General features: G+C 42.0%; 1 protein-coding gene across 4 annotated transcripts in view; it reads right to left on the bottom strand.

The window, feature by feature from the left end:
• Positions 1–15074, bottom strand: part of LOC104479353 (ubiquitin-associated protein 2-like) — an 84167-nt gene extending 69093 nt beyond the window's left edge. For 3 of the 4 annotated variants that reach the window (XM_086769736.1, XM_086769735.1, XM_086769733.1), the window contains exons 1-5: positions 14943–15073; positions 9109–9186; positions 7212–7322; positions 2317–2470; positions 350–427 (exon numbers count right to left, since the gene is read on the bottom strand). In XM_086769736.1, the coding sequence (XP_086625862.1) occupies positions 350–427; positions 2317–2470; positions 7212–7322; positions 9109–9186; positions 14943–15041 (520 nt within the window). In that variant the 5' untranslated portion in view covers positions 15042–15073. Of the gene's footprint in view, positions 1–349; positions 428–2316; positions 2471–7211; positions 7323–9108; positions 9187–14942 lie in introns of all 4 variants that reach the window. The other variant, XM_086769734.1, reaches the window with a different exon arrangement.
• Between the last annotated feature and the right edge of the window lie 4493 nt (positions 15075–19567).

Below are 19567 nucleotides of genomic sequence, written 5' to 3' on the forward strand. Positions count from 1 at the left end.
AATAAGTGTTTAAAGAAATAAATAGGAGAGTTCCATTTCAGGACATGACAAGGGGTAATGGTTTCAAAATAGAGGGAGGTAGATTCAGATTAGATATTAGGAAAAAATTTTTTACACTGAGGGTGGTGGAACACTGGCCCAGGTTGCCCAGAGAGGTGGTGGAGGCCCCATCCCTGGAAACGTTCAAGGCCAGGCTGGATGAGGCTCTGAGCAACCTGACCTAGTCAGGGATGTCCCTGCTCCTTGCAGGGGGGTTGGACTAGATGACCTTTGAAGGTCCCTTCCAACCCTAACCATTCTATGATTCTATGAAATCAGTGCCAGTCCCACACAAATGCCACCATCTCACCTCTCCCACGGCCACGCTTCCCACGGTCTGAAGGCCTGTCTCCTTGATTGTTGTCCACTCCATTCTCTTCAGCTCTAACTGTAGAGAGAGGACAGCTTAAGAGAAGTTTTAGAGACTCATACATGAGACAATATAGTCATCTGCTTAACCGGAACCCAAAAGAAAAGGTAAGATTTTCAAGTGATCAACAAATCTCAGTCACCTCTCTTCTTTGGAGGCCTAGCTAGAAGGAAGTTATGTTTACTTTGCACTGGACAATTAGGAAGCAAGATATCTAATATGAGGGAAATGTCCCTCAGCAGATATACTTCTGGTTTTTGGAAAAAAAAAAACAACCAACCAACAAAAAAAAAACCCAAAACAACAACAACAAAAAAAAACAAAACAGTGCAGTGTTTTGTAGCCTACATTATCAAATTAATTACAGCCTCACCTCTTTAATGAGGTAGGAAATACAGCTGCCTCATACTATGCTTCCTTGATAATATGCTGGGTGGAAACAGTGAAAGAATGAGGGATAACTAAGAACACTAGCTCTTCTCCTGTCTGCCCATACCACACTCCTGTAAAACCAGGGAAACTTAAAAAGAACTCTCCACTGTATTTAAATCAGAAGAATGATGACTGAGTGAAGGTGAGACATTAGAAAAGCACTGCAATTTCACTATATTGTGGAAAACTCCTGAGGAGGTACTCTGAAAGATGGCTGGCTCCTTGAAGGAAAGAAGAAGAAGAAGAAAAAAAAGAAAAAAGAAAAAAAAAAAAACAAAAAACCCCCAACCAAAACAAACAAAAAAACCCCACACACACTGGCCACTTAAAACACCACTGAGATTTTGTACTGCACAACTTCTAATGGCAGCAACAAAATCATTAATCTTTGGACATAAAGCTAGGAAGAAAACCTCAAGATATGGTAACCATAACCATCTGAAAAAACTTTAATATCAGTTTACAAAAAAGAGATGAGCAGCATCTGGCTCTGGTAAAAATTTTGCCACTCACTTTGATTTTGATGGATCCAATTTCCATTTTTTCTAAGTATAGCTGAAAGTTTTATTAATATTTTTCCTATCTTGATGTTACTCTATTCTACAAAGATTCACCATATCTTCATTGGCACAATATTTGAATAATGAATTAGAAGAGTTGATGATTAGATTAGTTGATGATTAGAATAGTTGGCTAATATTGTGAATATTTTTCCTGCTTTTAAGTGAAAAGCTAAACATACTGTTTTAATTCTGGTTTCTCTGCTTGTCTATCAGTTGTGTATTGCCCTTACAGGCAATGTATACAGCTTTGATACTGCTGATAAAACTTAAAGACAAAAAAAAGCAATGTGCATCCAATGGTGATACCTAACTTGGAAATATCAGTTTGCTTTTGTACAATGTATTATTGCATCTGTATAAATTGTAGCAAGTTTTTAAATGCTTCAGCTCACAAAGAATTTTCTCTGCTGTAGAAACTCACCTTTGGTTGACTTATGTGAGTAATATATGCTAGAGATTAATAATGATCCCAGTCATTTCATTCCCCTTATGAGAAGATGAGAACATCTTCAGGTTCTCCCACTCATAAAAGGGGATGGAGTCAAAGCTGAATACTTTTTTCATTAAAAGAAACAAAAAAGTGTATCAGCTGTGCAGCTACATACTTGCTCTCAAGCAGTCTTACAAAGAGTTAATTCTAAAACTTACATGAAGAATAGCAATTTGTACAAGATCAATTAATAAAAAAAAAAAATTAAATTAAATTGAGTGTCTCTGAACAAGCACAGACCATCCCAAAACAAAATCACGTAGACAGATCAAGCATACCTGTCACACAAACAAGTTCGGATCCCTTCAGCACTGAGCTATAGCTCAGACAGACTTTACTCTGTTAAGCGTTTGCTCTTAACTCAGCCATTTTCAGCTGCAAGAAAAGTGTTAGAATCTTTAAAAATTAATCCCTATACATACACTCTCGGCCACGGCTGCCTCCTCTTCCCCGTCTGCTGGAACTTCCCCGTCCGCGACTCACTTCTCTGTCCCCTCGTTTTTCTCTGTTCTCTTTGTTTTCTGAACTTTCCTTTCCAAGGCTTTTCTTCTTTCCCCCTACAGTCTCCCAAGAAGTCTATTTGGATATAATACAATTAGATAAAAAAAGTAGAAAAGGAAGAGTCAGCTCTCAATGCATTTCCACCTCACATTTTGGGGGGGGGGGGGGGCGGTGGCAATGATAACACCACCAACCCACCACATCATTTGCATAACATCTCATAGGTAATATCTTGCAAATTACACTGGTACAAATGGAAACACAGGCTATATTTTTGGGAAGAGATGAGAAAGAAACAAGTTCTAGAAATTGGATTGTCTTATGGAATGTGAGAATTTCAAATATTTCTGGCTACAAAGGACTTTTACTAGTTCAAGGAAGCCTAGACACAACCACAGCACAGAAAATCTGCAAAGTAAGCAACAGTTTTCCTCTCAACTACCTCCATAAATTTAGGAATGGATCATCCACAGAGCCTAAGGTAAAAAAAAAAAAAAGAAAAGAAAAACCATTATCCAGATGTACTAGAATTCAAGCACAAAGAGACAGAATGGCAGAATAACAACTTAGGAAAACTGGGGCCATGATAAGCCAGACCATCCTCTCTAAACAGCTACAGCTCATCACACAGAGCGAAATACAGGAAAAAGTATGTCTAAAGACAAAAGACCAAGGTCCAAACATCAGGCTTCAGCTTTAATATTAAACTCCATCTTTAAAATAAATTCAGGGGTTGTACTGGCTCCATAAAAGTATCTATAGGAGCTGAAAAAATTACTAAAACACTTGCTAAGAATAGCACAGCACCTCATATATTATGCAATTGCATGGTTAGTCTATTGCATCATAGTTGCAAAGCAAACAAGAAAGGTACTATTTGCAAACTATTAAGATGGCAGATAGGTTTATATGTATGTCCCCATCTCTAGGAGCTTATAGTCTAGGTAAGGTATTTAAGCAGGTAATTTGCATATGCAAATAAGGTGCCATTAACTGTGAAGCACTAAAGCCATGACCTCTGATAGGTATCTGCATAAACCAAAAAAGGTTGGCTATTCATATTTTTAGGTCCTGTCCTATCTCTTCTCAATTCAGACAACAGCAACTCAGAAGCCCTCATAAGGTAGGCAATGACCAGCTAGTCCAAACTGCCTAGAATTGAGAAAACTAATGCTACTGAGAAAGCAGGTAAACAAAGCAGATTATAAGTACAAACTCAATGTTTCAGTGTCTCCTTTGAGAGAATAAGTACTAAGAGAATGGTTACTCTTTCTTATTTCTTGACACAGTATAGGTGAGAAAGAAGGCCGAAATCACTTTTCAATTTCATTTCCCAGTATAGAAGACTACGCTGCCATAAGCCAACTTAGGTGAGGTGCAGACAGTGTGGATTAGAAGTACAAAACTATGCATTTCAGCAACACCATGTTATATTTGTGTGACAGTAAAATGTTTCCTCCAGTAACTACAATATGGCTTCACCTGCTGTGGCCCATGTAACTGCATTACACACTGAAACACTCCTAGAGCTTTAGAGACACTTCACAGGAGGAAAAATAACTGCACTGACAACTGAAGAACCAAATCTATACAGTTCAAAATGCACTACTATTTCACTGATGGGCATGGTGCCAAAAGATCTTTGACCATTTTAAGAAATACTCAAAACTGGATGATCTTGCAAAGATTAGTAAGGAGAGACTGCTTCCTCTTAAGGCTTTACATGAGTTGGGAAGGATCAGTAAAAGGACAACTATGAAAGCATCAGATCCATGCTTTCCCACAAAATAATTTTGAGGAAAACCTTGAGAAGCTGGGCATATCCTTTAGGACAGAGGATGGTGCTACCTCTGGGTATGACAATTCACCACAGACTATCAAAGCTGTCTGTTTTTGTAAGGGAACTAACCAATTACAATTTCAGATGACAGATGCCTGAGGCAACTCAAACGACAGTTGTGGGCCTGACCTTGGAAAATAAGTAACAGAAGCCTCCTTGCTGGCCTGATCTTAGACAGAAAGAAGATTAATCTGAAAGGTCTCCTTTGTTCTATCTTCAAAGATTTAGGAAGTAAAACATGGTCAGGCATAAAATGGATCCTGTAGCAAGGGACCTTGACAGGCTGGAGAGGTGGGCCCATGCCAACCTCAGGAAGTTCAACCAGGCCAAGTGCAAGGTCCTGCACCTGGGTCATGGCAATCCCAGGCACAAATACAGGCTGGGCGGGGAATGGATTGAGAGCAGCCCTGAGGAGAAGGACTTGGGAGTGCTGGTGGATGAGAAGCTCAACATGAGCAGGCAATGCGCCCTTGCGGCCCAGAAGGCCAACTGCATCCTGGGCTGCATCAAGAGGAGCGTGGCCAGCAGGTTGAGAGAGGGGATTCTGCCCCTCTACTCTGCCCTGGTGAGACCCCACCTGCAGTACTGTGTCCAGTTCTGGAGCCCCCAACACAAGAAGGACATGGACCAGTTGGAGAAGGTCCAGAGGAGGGCCACAAAGATGATAAAAGGGCTGGAGCACCTCGCCTATGAGGACAGGCCGAGAGAGTTGGGGCTGTTCAGCCTGGAGAAGAGAAGGCTCTGGGGAGACCTGATAGCGGTCTTCCAGTACCTCAAGGGGGCCTACAAGAAAGATGGGGAGAGGCTGTTCAGTAGGGCCTGTTGCGATAGGACAAGGGGTGATGGTTTTAAAATAGAGGGAGGTAGATTTAGATTGGATATTAGGAAAAAATTTTTTACAATGCGAGTTATAGAACACTGGAACAGGTTGCCCAGAGAGGTGGTGGAAGCCTCATCCCTGGAAACGTTCAAGGCCAGGCTGGATGAGGCTCTGAGCAACCTGATCTGGTTGGAGATGTCCCTGCTCCTTGCAGGGGGGTTGGACTAGATGACCTTTGAAGGTCCCTTCCAACCCTATCCATTCTATGATTCTAAGTTAAACGAATAGAAGTCTTGAGCAAAGAAACATGCCTTCTCTACTCTCATTCACAAGCCTCTATCGAAAGCCAGACTTGTCACAACTGTCAGAAGCAAAAACTCTTCATAATGACTAAGTCACAGAGCATAAAGTCTTAAAGATCACAGGAAAACAAAAGACAACAAACAAGAGAGGGGTGAGAGAGAGAGAGGGGCGAGAGAGAGAGAAAACTGGCAGAGCTGTCTGAGTATCAAAGAAATTATAAATAGACATTCAGCTATCACTCCTTGCTCTTCTAATTCTTCAAATTGGATGGACACATCTTCCGAATGAGGTTAAAAAAAAATTAAAAACAAAATAAAAACAAAAAAAAAACCAAAAAACCAAACCAACAACAGAAAAACCCCACTTTTAGTTCATCAGAGCAGAGCAAAAGTAGAAAAAGAGATTTGGGAATCTGCATTCATAACTAGTAGTACCTCTGCTTCCAACCTTATATCCAATCCATGATTAAACTGTTCTGGAGTATAAAGGCCTTAAAACAAACCTCTCAAGTCAGAGGCTCACAAACTTCAATAAAAAACAACAAATTTCTTCATGCCTTTCAATTACTACTCCTTTCTACTTGAGCCCTGTAAGTTCTCTGTATTTTTTTTTCTAAGTTGCGTTTTGTCTACGGAGAGCAGAGGGTTCAGTGGGACTTGTCAAAGGAGCAGCACATATGGATATATTGTTTGTAACTGATCAATGAATTCAGCAAGTTTCTTCCATGTCATGATTGCTTAAAACAATTTGCTAAAGTAAGAAAGCATTTAACATTCTCTATCAAAAGGAAAACTATTTTCAACTAGAAAATGGCAAATACGAGATGTACAAGAAAACACAAAACCAGCATGTTACCAAGACAGATTTAATCAAGGTGATATGCTCCCTTCTACTCCCAACTTGCTCAGTATTATATACTTCTGTGTTTTAAGATGACCTCAACTCTGATAAATGAAAACGGGAAAAAAAGTCCCCTCAGTCAGAACAGAATGGGGGGTGGGGGGCTGGAGGGTGGGGTGTGGAGTTTCCTCATTAACAATAAGCCAGAGTACACATCCTGACAAATCACAGGAAATACTGAACGTTCAGCATTAAGAAAGGAAGTCCAGGTTTCTTTCCCAATTTAGATGAGACAGAATCTAGTTTACTGCCTCAGATAAATTTTAAGGTGGTCCTCCAGCAAAAAATTCAACTGCAGCAAGACATATTTTCCTGATATCTCTTAGGATTTAAAAAAAAAGCTCTCTAACATTTTAAGCCACATTATTTCTTGTTATATACACATTGTTTAGTCTCCTCTTTCTGTTTTTCAATGAAGTCATGCAAATGAGCAGCACAGTGAAACAAGCAAGTACTTGCTGTATCCTCCTCTGCCATTAGTAGTGTTGTTAATGTAACTTTCAGATGTGGAAACCTCCTCCAACTTCAATACTGGCAATGCACACCTACAGAAGCTGCACAACTTAAAATATCTGCCTGCCCTTTAGGTTTATACGGATTGCCTTTTGCAGCAAACACTTGGCCTCAGGTCTCAGGGTTGTGGAGGTGCTACAGAGTAACTACAGACAGGCCCATGAGTGACAGAGCACTGAGTTCTGCTGCAGAGTTAAAATTGCTGCATGCAAATGAAAGCCTCTGCAAGAGATCAGCTGAACACCCACAACATTTTCAAGTTTTAGCCTACTCTAAGGTATGTATGCAGCATAGAAGCTGCTCCAGTCTCCATTTCCTTCAAACAATTTGAATGGAGACATAGAAATCAAAAGCTTCCAAAATACAACTTTCCCAATCACTTCTTAGAAGTAGAAAGATGCAGCAAACAGGAGCTGTTTAATATGAAAGTAAAACCTTACCGTGTCTGAACTTCCTTCCAGCAGTATGTTGATTGCTCTGTTCACGTCCCCATTACAATCATGTAGTGCCACTATGCACTCATCCTGGTTTTTCCCTGTCACTTCCATAAGCTGGCAGTAGAAGTCAGACATGTTAAAATATCTAAATTATCATCATAAGAAAATAAGAGTTAGTACCACCACAGATTCTAAGAAAGTGCACAGCTACTGTGTCAGAGCAAATAAAAATCCTAAATAAAGGTATCTGCATCTTACAGATCTGCTTGGAATTCAGACAAGAGACAGGATGAAACACAAATTAAATGGTAATCAAGAAAGCACTCTTTCACTTTTTTTTTTTCCTTTATGCTTGCTGCAAATGCTGTCACTCCAGAGACAACAGTATATGAGGGTAAAGATGTAAAAGACCAGGATAGCTCCAGTATCGTCCCCTCTCCCTCACCATCAAACATCCCCCCTCTTTATTCCACTGTGTGAGAACAGACATAAAGTAAGTCACAACAGAGAACAGATCCATCTGGAAAAACATCCAGACTAAGAAAAAGGTTATTTTTTTCAGCCAGATCAGCTCCCTCAATCCATTTCAATGTAAGGCCACACAAAAGGCATAGGCAATAGCTGCTTAAGAGATCTAGTACTGAATTTATGCTCCGTGGACCTGCAGTGCACATCCTGAGGAGCGAGGGATGGAAATAATCACAGTCTGTCACAGGATATCCAGCAACTTCACCCAAAGAAAAAAAAACTGTATGAGCTGGAAATATATATACATAATGTAAAATACTGGAGACTTCCTATGCTGAACTTCATTCTTATCCTTCCTGCAAGCAGAGCTACAGGCATTAATGATGAGGGTCCTTTGGCTTCAGGAAGTACAAGACTTCACTTCTAGCACAGCAACAGAACAAGTTTATAACAAGAACAACAAAAAACACTTAATAATGCTTCAGAGGAGGTTTTACAAAAGAAAAGAAATCAAGAGATCTGCTCCCCTGCTGCATTAATGCATTCACACTAATTCTTCTCTCCTGGGTGTATGCCTAGATTCTTTGTGAGTTGTGATGTGCTCACTAGGACAAAATCACCAATGCTCACAGGAGAACAGGAAAATGGATTCTCAGCACTGCTTGAATTAATGGTCTCAGCTATAACTGGGTAATGGAAGCTTGAGCACCTACACTCAAAACTCAGCACAGTAGAGGAAATTGTGAGATTTCATTTTCACAGTGTAATTCTATTATTTTAATGCATATACAGATCTGGGAGATCAGATTATTTTAAAATAACACATCAATTCACCTTCAAGCTATGATTAGATTTTAACTTTTCCTGAAAAACAGGCAAGATATTAGCAAACTCAATTTACACAGGTGACATTTTTCTCATGTGCACAAGCTGAATGCACTTATATACTGAGCTCAGCCCCCACTTATATACTGAGCATGGCATCTATGGTGTGGAATACTTCCTCTGGCCGGTTTGGGTCAACTGCACTGGCTATATCCCTCCCAGCTTCTTGCACCTGCACATTAGCAAAACCTGGGAAGCTGAGAGAAGTCCTTCATCTCTTCAGCAATTCCAACAATCATTAAGCATTAGGACCATACTAGAGAGATACAGTCTGGAAGAGACATCAGCACAGATGAGTTTTATCTTAAAGGTTTGTCTACAAAGGAAAATACACTGATCTAACTATACAGCCAGAGCTATATTACCACACAATTTCTCATAAACAGACTTTACAGTGCAATCAGAGTACCTTTTCCTAGTTAAACTTATGTCCTTATGAAAAATGTTTCATCTAAATCAGAAACAGATGGTCTAGCTCCAAAATGCAAGTCAGCTTTAGAGCACCTTATTGCAGGGCATAAAGAACTCTGTACCATAAGAAACATACTTGTTTCACTTTATCTTCAAAATCCGCATCATTCTTATCGTAGATCATCTGAGCAAGGCGAATCTGTTCTGCTGTTGCCTGAAAAACGCAAACATCCAATAAAGTAAACAAAAGGTAACAATATATTTTTAAAAAGTATTTTCTAGTGTCACTAATTTTTTTTTCTCCACGTTCTCAAAAAGAACATACACAAGCACAGTGGTGCTATGGGGAAGGGATTAACATCTTCTCTATGCCCATTTTATAGTGAAAGAGATAGTTGGGACACAAGCAATTTCAACATGTTCTAGTGTGTTTGAACGACAGTTAAAGTTCACCACACAGACAAGACATTAATATAATAAAATAGAATTTAACACAGAATTCTACACTTTGATATTATTATTCTTACTTTTATTTAGTATCTATCACTGCAGATTTAGAGTTTTATCATAACAAACTGGCAAAGGTATTTCTAAATTAACCACACCTCTGACGATTACTGCCCACATCACATTCCATGACTCTCCAAACAATAACCTGACTCTGTAGTTTTGAGCACTTAAAGTGACAGACTCATGCCTCAAGATTTTGCCCATGAACAGCTGTGCTTATTTTCTTTATCTTGTCATGATTTAACCTTAGTCAGCAATTGAGTACCACGCAGCCGCTTGTTCACTCTCCCCCCTCAGTAGAACAGGGGAGAGAATCGGGAAGAAAGGGAAATTCGCAGGTTGATATGAAGACAGTTTATTAGGATAGCAAAGGAATATGATAATAAAAACTAAATATAGATATAATAAGATATACAAAAGTAACAATGCACAATTTCTTATCACCTGATGACCGACATGACCCATCCCAAGCAGCGATCACAGAAACAAAACCAAAAAGCAATCCTGAAATAATCCCAAGCAGTGAGAGAGAGCGAGAGAGCTGCCCACCAGCCATCCCCCACTTATATACTGAGCATGGCATCTATGGTGTGGAATACTTCCTCTGGCCGGTTTGGGTCAACTGCACTGGCTATATCCCTCCCAGCTTCTTGCACCTGCACATTAGCAAAACCTGGGAAGCTGAGAAAAGTCCTTCATCTCTTTAGCAATAACTGACAACATCAGTGTATTATCAACATTCTTCACATACTAAATCCCATACTAAATCCAAAACACAGCAGATACTCAGAAGAAAATTAGCTTCATGCCAGCCAAAACCAGGACATAAGCAAATACTGGTCTCTGAAAACTGTTAAAGGATCTTGCTATTGATGAAATACTTGGTGCTTCTGTAACGTTTCTGAATCACAAATACATGCTGGTAACTTCTCCAAAACCTGAAAGACTAAAATGGATGGATACAGTAAAGTGCCATAAATCCAAATAGGCTATGGCTGCCCCAGAGATAAGCAACTCAAGAACACTAGTGTCACATCATACAGGCCACTCTTCATAGTGTGGCATTTACAGTCTACTTGAACTGCACTCCCACGAAAATACCAAAGATAATTCTGTGTTACATGATCCTGGACCTAATTTGATTTCTGCGTAAACATAAGAGGCTTCCATCTTACGCTAGGAAGGCCAATATTGGAGAGAGCCAGGACCCAAAACGTGAGTCAATGTGCTGTGGAAGACTTCCTCATCGAGAAGGGGACCATCTCATCTACTGAAATTCCTGATGGAAAGGATTCATCCCAAGTAGCTGATTGAATCTTCACCTTTCAAAGTCTCACTTCACAGGATACCCACGTGAAATTCTGTGCCTCACGAGCTCAGATTTTATCAGCCTCAAACTGCTTTGTTTTTGGAGTTTACCACAAATACAAGCTCTAGAGGAGGTCGCCAAGTGTAAATGCTGAGAAGAGTCTAAAAATTACTCCATCGTATACCACCAGCTGCTTATTTTCTGAGAAGTTACTGCAGCTGTCCCAGTTCCTTGAGGGAAGCAACATTTGCTGTGCTCAGAGATGACATTCCAAGATAATTAGCATTTGTAACAGACTTAAGTACTCTGTGCTACTTCATATTTTCAAAGTTTCACAGTGACAGCTTCATATGTCAGTCAGTAACACAGAGGAGAGCCTGCTCTGGAATTCCTCGTGCCAGTCCTGGTGCCACCCTCCACAAAAGCCTCCCAGTCAGTGCAGTGCTCTGTGTGAAGGAGCTCGCTCTTCATGTCTGCTGAGAGCTCAGCAAAGAGCAAAACTAAAAAGGTCTGGTTTCAGGAATTAAGCCTTGTTGATCCATCTTCTTGCTCTGACTTCCGCCTCCTCAGGCCCACTGCACCCTTTAAGCTAGTGAAATGTTTTCCTTTAAAGATATTCAGAGTAAAAACATTCAGATAATGAAATTTCTACAGACACGATGGCATATTTGACCAGAAACAGGAAGCCATTAAGATTCATTTTTTCCATAAAACAACTTATTTTCAAGTCCACATTAGAAAACAAAAATATACCAATTTCTCAGCTTCCCAGGTTTTGCTAATGTGCAGGTGCAAGAAGCTGGGAGGGATATAGCCAGTGCAGTTGACCCAAACCGGCCAGAGGAAGTATTCCACACCATAGATGCCATGCTCAGTATATAAGTGGGGGTTGACTGGCAGGCAGCTCTCTTTCTCTCTCTCTCTCAAGATCACTCTCTATTCTGTTCCACAACCGCTGCTCAAGATGGGCTGTATCAGTCATTGAGTGGTGAGAAATTGTGCACTGTTTGTTTTGTATATTTTATTTTCCCTATATTTTTACTGTTATCATTATTAATATATGTTATTATTATCTCTTCCTTTGCTGTCCTAGTAAACTGTTTTTATCTCAACCCATGAGTTTTCCTTTCTTCTTGATTCTCTCCCCTACATCCCTGGGGCGGGTGAGCAAGCAGCTGCGTGGTACTTGGTTACGGTCTAGGGTTAAACCACAACAACTACACAAATACCAAATCAGCATCACAAAAAGTTTGTGGTTTTTTCCCAGTGAGTGGTGGTTCTTCATTTTTAAGGCACTATTGTTACAAGTAACATTGTAACATACCATAAAAGAGTATAATTAAGTTTTAATTGCAACTAAGAACATAGTAGCATCTTAAGACAGCTAAAACTTTATGCAATCTTACAAGATGTATTATCTTTGTGGCATAACAGAGTGAAAGAAAGTTTTAACTAACAGCTTCAAACTACCACAAAACAGAAGTGTGCAAAACAAAATTGACAGTAATAGGCCCAGATCTTATAATAAAATGGTATATTTATTACCTAGAAGCAAAGCAAAAGAACTGCAACGTAAATTCTTAAATAACTTAAATGATGATCAATGTGATATTATGACAATGAAATATCACTTTGAGGAAGCAACATTATTCTACATTCAGAAAAATGAATCAATGGTGATTAAATAGTAAAACCCCACACTTATCTGCTGACCTGTAAAGCCTGACTAAGCAGGCAGGTCCATCTGATATCTAAACAATAAAAAATATGGTGCACTAGAACATAATTGCTGCATATTAAATAACCATCTTTTCCACTGAATTGACCAAACTAGTATCTATTATGCAAGAAGTAGAATAAGTGGATACAAATGCAGAAAAAGGTCTGTAAGACAATGCTTAAAATCAATGAATCACATCAGTTGGAAAGGTCCTCCAGTGCTACTGCAACCTCCCACTGAGAGCATGTCCCATCAGAGGAGCTGCCTGGGGCCAGACAGAGATCCCACCTCCTCTCTAATCCATGACCATGTTGATGGTAAACAGTTTTTTTTCCTTTCAACAGCTGGAATTTCCAGTGTTCCAACTTGTGCCATTGTCTCTCTGAGAAGAGTCTGATTTCACCTTTTCTATACCCTTTCATGAGATATCTGAATAGAAGAGATGACTCTGCATTGCCTTCTTAGGGCTGAAACAAATCCAGTTCCCTCAGCTACCACTCATTCATCCTATGCTCCAGCCTCTGAACCATCTTCACAGCTCTTCGCTGGACTTGTTCCCATCTGGCAATGTCTGTCTTGTGCCAGGGAACCCAAAAACTGGGCAGAGTACACCACTGCTGTCTTGCAAATGTCAAAAAAGGGGAAATCACAATTTCTGTCAACCTGCTCACTATATAATCCTGCAGCCTTACTTGTTATAAAACAAAAACAAATTCAACCTCATCAGTTGAAAGTCACTATCTAAATCAACACATTAGTATGAATCACAACTATGCAAAGTACTGCAACACAAGGAGATGATAAGGGCTCGAGCTCACATAATTAATACTGTACAAAATAGAACAAGAGCCTCTCCATGTTAAAGATCAGCCCAGAAAGCAACAAAAGAATTTCCCAGGGGAGCACCTCTAGATTGATGCACTCTGTGCCAGCAGAGAACTGAGGCAATTCTGGTGTTCTGGTTTTATTTAGTGAGGGGGGGGCCTAAGGTGGCAGCTTCTGTAGGAAACTGCTAGAAGTCGCTCCCCTTTGTTCAGTGGACTCGTCCGGGCCTAGGGCGGACCCACTGCTGGCCAAGGCCGAGCCGATTGGTAGCAGAACGTTCCATGATAACGCCTCTGCGATAACGTATTTAAGAAGGGGAAAACAGAAAAAAAAGGAGGAGAAGATGTGAAGCAGCTGAGCGGGGGGCAGAGAGGGGGAGGCGCGAGCCTCATGGGCCTTGCAGGCCTCACCCTCTGGCCTCCCGCCGGGCAGCCGACTGGGCCCAACTCGGCCCGGCCTGGCTGCAAGAAGTGGAGAGGAGATGAGAAGTGAATGAGATGTAAAAAGGATCCTGAGAGGCATCTGCCAGCCTGTTGTGAAGAATTTTTCTTGAGAGGCACGGCTGCAGACGCCAAGGTCAGTGAAGAAGGAGAGGGAGGAATAATGCGGCTCCTGGCCAAGATTCCCCTGCAGCCTGTGGTGACGGCCATGGTGGAGCAGGTTGTCCCCCTGCAGCCCATGGGGGGAGGGGGGGAAGGTAGAGATAATGTTAAGGTCGGGAAGAGGGAGGGGTGGAGGGAGGTTATCTTGTTCCCTGTCTCATTCTCCTGCTAATTTTAGAAATAAATGAATAGTTTTCCCCAAGTGGAGTCTGTTTTGCCCGTGACAGTAACTTTAAGGATCTCTCCCTGTCCTTATCTCAAACCTCAAGCCGTTTTCCTTACATCATCTCCCCCTGTTCTCTCGGAGGGTGGGGGGAGTGAGAGAGAGACTGCGTAGTCTGGTCCCACTCGGGGCTGAACCTGACAAGTACCTGACAAGAGAACAGCGAGTTGCTAGGAGCAGAGATATTTTGCACTCCCTGTAACCCAGACAAGCACACAATCTTACTATTCTGCTGCTGAGAATCAAGACAAGGGTGCAAGAGCTTAATTTCAATCTCACAGATACTCAAAATAATTTTAGTCCACTAGTGGACAACCATCTTCATTTCACTTTGTTAGGACACTGCACAAGAAGTTCTGGATTTTGTGACTTGCAGATATGATTAATTATGCTGTAGAACACAGCACGCACCTAACGAAGCTTTTGCCACCCACCCAAATTCTTCTATCGACGAGAAATTTTCTAGTGTCAGGAGGCTGGCATTTGGAAGAGCTGAGATCTGAAGATACTGAGGTCACAGGAGAGAAATCCTGACACAGGCATAGGCATATAATTCCTCACTGATGGTGAAGAACACAAAGCTCCTTTAGACAAGAATACAGGAACAACTTAATGCTGTGCTGGATTACTGAGCAATTAAAGCGAGATATCAAACATACTCTTCCAAAATAGACCATGATTTTTCCTCCTGTCTTTTCTCAGTTTTTACTGACTTAGAGAAGAAATGAGTATCATTATATGCTCACTTTCAACTCAAAGAAGATTATATAGTATCACATACCTGTACTACTTGTTTCTGTGGCTGTGTTGGCTGTGTGGTTGAAATTTGTGTTTTGTCCCGAGTGCCCCGGGTACGTTCACTGCCCACCGAAGTCATCATATACAGTATATACAAAACAATGTATGTACAAAATAGAAAATCTGAAAGGGGGAAAAAAAAAAAAGGCAAAAAAAAAGCATGAGTTAAGGCAGGGTACTGATTTAATATTCAGATAATATACAAATGCAATAGCTTGAGCTCTTCCTGCCTTTACCACAAACTCTATACAGAGACTCCTGAGAAAGCAGCTTTAATATATTATTATTGGAGTTATCGCAGTCTTTACAGTAAAGGGGGAAATGCAGAGGATAAAAAGCATTTTTGACAGCTGACTGATCTGTCTAGAACTGTACTTCCAGATGACATCTAAATCTCACAGCTTTTTCCAGTTATTTAACATACAGAGTTTTCTATCTGCTACTTTGCTGAAATTTCTGTTCCAACTGTATCACTCAAATTTCTGTAGTACCTGCTGTCTTGTTTTGATGCCTGAAATTTAACTACTCTCATACACACTCATACGCTAACACAAAAATCATACTCAAAAACTAGGCAGTTCCTCTCTTCCCTATCATTGAACTGCATTCCTAACACATATGCAGAGGTCACAGCCAACACCCACTACTTCTCACCTCTCATTTATAAGAAATTATGATACTTGCCTTTAAAAATGAGCCTCTGTAGCCAGTATTTTTTTTTGTTCTCCCTAATAATTACAGAAATTATTTACAAAACTACCTATTACCCTGCTTTAAACATACATTTGTTGTATGACAACAAAGAAACCCAAAAGAAACCCCAAATCTCACACACACATCAGTGCTATCCCATTTGTGCCAGTCAGCTTTCATTCTCTCTCATCCTCTAGCATTACTTTGAAACAATAAATTTATTATTCCCATTGTGTTTGTACAGCATCTAACACAAGGCTAACTGATGAGTATGGTTTATACTAGCTATGATAACTGGAAACAGATCTCTCAAGTGCTCAGAATGGTCACAGTCAACTGCCTAGTTTCTGTCCCCATGATACTGGGAAGTAAAACTACAAATTCAGGGAACTAAGGACAACCTGTAAGTGGTGCACCTTGGCACAAGGAGATGTGCAAACAAGCAGCAAAGCACTTTTACTGCAGTGCCAATATATGAATGTGCCTCAGCACGCAACTTGTCAGAGTAGACAGCTTGCACCAAAGCTTCTACCACAGAATTCAATGCAAAATAATGCTCAGATGAAAACTGAGCAAACTGCTGTGACTGCATGGAGGAGGATGTGTTCAATATCCAACTGCTCACTAGCATTGACAAGTAATGGGTACTCAACAATTAAAGTTGCAGTGAGATGCTTCAGTTCAAACATTGATTCATGATGCTCAGGAGCCTCATCTAGACAACTCCATTATCATCTAAATCTCTTCTTCACTTTAGAAATACATTTTTGTTGGCCAAAATTGAACCCTGACATTGAATTTCTTTATGTGTGTGTCGTGGTTTTGTTAGTGAGGGGGGGCCTAAGGTGGTAGCTTCTGTAGGAAACTGCTAGAAGTCGCTCCCTTTTGTTCAGTGGACTCGGCCGGGCCTAGGGCGGACCTGCTGCTGGCCAAGGCCGAGCCGATTGGTAGCAGAATGTCCCGTGATAACGCCTCTGCGATAACATATTTAAGAAGGGGAAAACAGAAAAAAAAAGAGAGAGAAGATAAGATGTGAAGAAGCTGAGCGGGGGCAGAGGCGCAGAGGGGGAGGCGCAGGCCTCATGGGCCTTGCAGGCCTCACCCTCTGGCCTCTCGCCAGGCAGCCGACTGGGCCCGACTCGGTCCAGCCTGGCTGCAAGAAGTGGAGAGGAGATGAGAAGTGAATGAGATGTAAAAAAGATCCTGAGAGATATCTACCAGCCTGTTGTGAGGAACGGCTGCAGACACCAAGGTCAGTTCAGAAGGAGGGGGAGGAGTAATGCGGCTCCTGGCCAAGATTCCCCTGCAGCCTGTGGTGACGACCATGGTGGAGCAGGTTGTCCCCCTGCAGCCCATGGAGGTCCACGGAGGAGCAGAGATCCACTTGGAGCCCGTGAAGGACCCCATATCGGGGGAGGTGGATGCCTGAAGGCAGCTGTGGCCCGTGGAGGGCCCGCTGGGACAGCTGTTCTGGAGAGACTGCACTCCGTGGAAGAGATGACCCACGCCGGAGCAGTTTCAGGAAGGACTGTGGCGTATGGGTGGGACCCCACAATGGAGCAGGGGAGGAATGTGAGGAGTTCTTCCCCCGACCATGAAGCAGCGGCATAAAACAACATATGATGAACTGACTGCAACCCCCATTCCCTCTTCCCCCCTGTGCCGCTCGGGGGGGGGGAAGGTAGTAGAGATAATGTTAAGCTTGGGAAGAGGGAGGGGTGGATGGAGGTTATCTTGTTCTCTGTCTCATTTTCCTGCTGTTTGTAGTAATAAATGAATAGTTTTCCCCAAGTCAAGTCTGTTTTGCCCGTGACGGTAACTTTAAGGATTTCTCCCCGTCCTTATCTCAAACCTTGAGCCGTTTTTCTTATATCATCTCCCCCTGTTCTCTCGGAGGGTGGGGGGAGCGGGAGAGAGACTGCGTAGTCTGGTCCCGATCGGGGCTGAACTACGACAGTGTGTCGTGGTTTTGTTAGTGAGGGGGGGCCTAAGGTGGCAGCTTCTCTAGGAAACTGCTAGAAGTCGCTCTCCTTTGTTCAGTGGACTCGGCCGGGCCTAGGGCAGACCCACTGCTGGCCAAGGCCGAGCCGATTGGTAGCAGAATGTCTCGTGATAACGCCTCTGTGATAACGTATTTAAGAATGGGAAAACAGAAAAAAAAAGACAGAGGAGAGAAGATGTGAAGAAGCTGAGCGGGGGCAGAGGCACAGAGGGGGAGGCGCAGGCCTCATGGGCCTTGCAGGCCTCACCCTCTGGCCTCTCGCCAGGCAGCCGACTGGGCCCAACTCGGCCCAGCCCGGCTGCAAGAAGTGGAGAGGAGATGAGAAGTGAATAAGATGTAAAAAAGATCCTGAGAGACATCTACCAGCCTGTTGTGAGGAACGGCTGCAGACGCCAAGGTCAGTTCAGAAGGAGGGGGAGGAGTAACGCGGCTCCTGGCCAAGATTCCCCTGCAGCCTGTGGTGACGACCATGGTGGAGCAGGTTGTCCCCCTGCAGCCCATGGAGGTCCACGGAGGAGCAGAGATCCACTTGGAGCCCGTGAAGGACCCCATACCGGGGGAGGTGGATGCCTGAAGGAGGCTGTGGCCTGTGGAGGGCCTGCTGGGACAGCTGTTCTAGAGGGACTGCACCCGTGGAAGAAATGACCCACGCCGGAGCAGTTCCATAAAGGACTGTGGCCCGTGGGAGGGACCCCACAATGGAGCAGGGGAGGAATGTGAGGAGTTCTTCCCCCGACTATGAAGCAGCGGCATGAAACAACGTATGATGAACTGACTGCAACCCCCATTCCCTCTTCCCCCCTGTGCCGCTCAGGGCGGGGAAGGTAGTAGAGATAATGTTAAGCTTGGGAACAGGGAGGGGTGGATGAAGGTTATCTTGTTCTCTGTCTCATTCTCCTGCTGTTTGTAATAATAAATGAATAGTTTTCCCCAAGTGGAGTCTGTTTTGCCCGTAACGGTAACTTTAAGGATCTCTCCCTGTCCTTATCTCAAACCTTGAGCCGTTTTTCTTATATTTTCTCTCCCTGTTCTCTCGGAAGGTGGGGGGAGTGAGAGAGAGACTGTGTAGTCTGGTCCTGATCGGGGCTGAACTACGACAATGTGTTAGTTAGAGCATTCAATAAAGTCTGAAGAGAAAGTATATTTCCATGAACTCTTACATATTTAACAAGAAAAGGCCTGCCTTTACCAGGAACTGACTGTAGTACGAGCTGAACCGGAACAATGTGTTTCTCCAGCTTCATGAATATATTTACCAAAGCCAATCTGTCTCCCAGTCTCAAAGTAGTCTAACTTTGTTGTCTTCTAAGCCTCAGAACACACAGACCTTCAAGAGCACTGCACTTGATATCCATGACTCTGATACAGTCAGAATAGTAGTTATCCAAGCTTGTGACAATGCGTTCTATGGAAAGCAAAATATTAAGTAGATGTGGAGACACTCTGAACAGCAAGTTCAACACCTATCACTGACCATCTAGTTATGGCTGTCCACTTTTAATACATTATGGACAGTCTTCAGTTGAGTTTGTAGTAGAAATTACTTTTGCTTTTTGTGTTAAAATCTGCTTTATAAGCCTTGCTGTCTTGACTGCCAATGTCTGAAAACTAACTTAAAATTTATGTACACTGATAATGACTTCTGAGTTAGGTTTTTTGGTTGGGTTTTTTGTTTGTTTTTTTTGTTTGTTTGTTGTTTGTTTTTTTTTTAGTATCAGTCAGCTCATCATGATTTGAACCTAGCACAATAAGTAATGAAAAAAAGCCCTAAGCAGAATATGACAGCACAAACTTCTCTAAAAAACATGCTAATAGTTTCAAATATGATTCTTTGGAATTAGCCCACTGTGATCTAAGATATTTTGAGAAATTATAACTCCATTGGGTCACAATCTGTTCATAATTTCTGAATT

The sequence above is a fragment of the Chlamydotis macqueenii genome, chromosome W, assembly GCF_036417535.1.
Source record: "Chlamydotis macqueenii isolate bChlMac1 chromosome W, bChlMac1.mat, whole genome shotgun sequence".
Taxonomy (NCBI): domain Eukaryota; kingdom Metazoa; phylum Chordata; class Aves; order Otidiformes; family Otididae; genus Chlamydotis; species Chlamydotis macqueenii.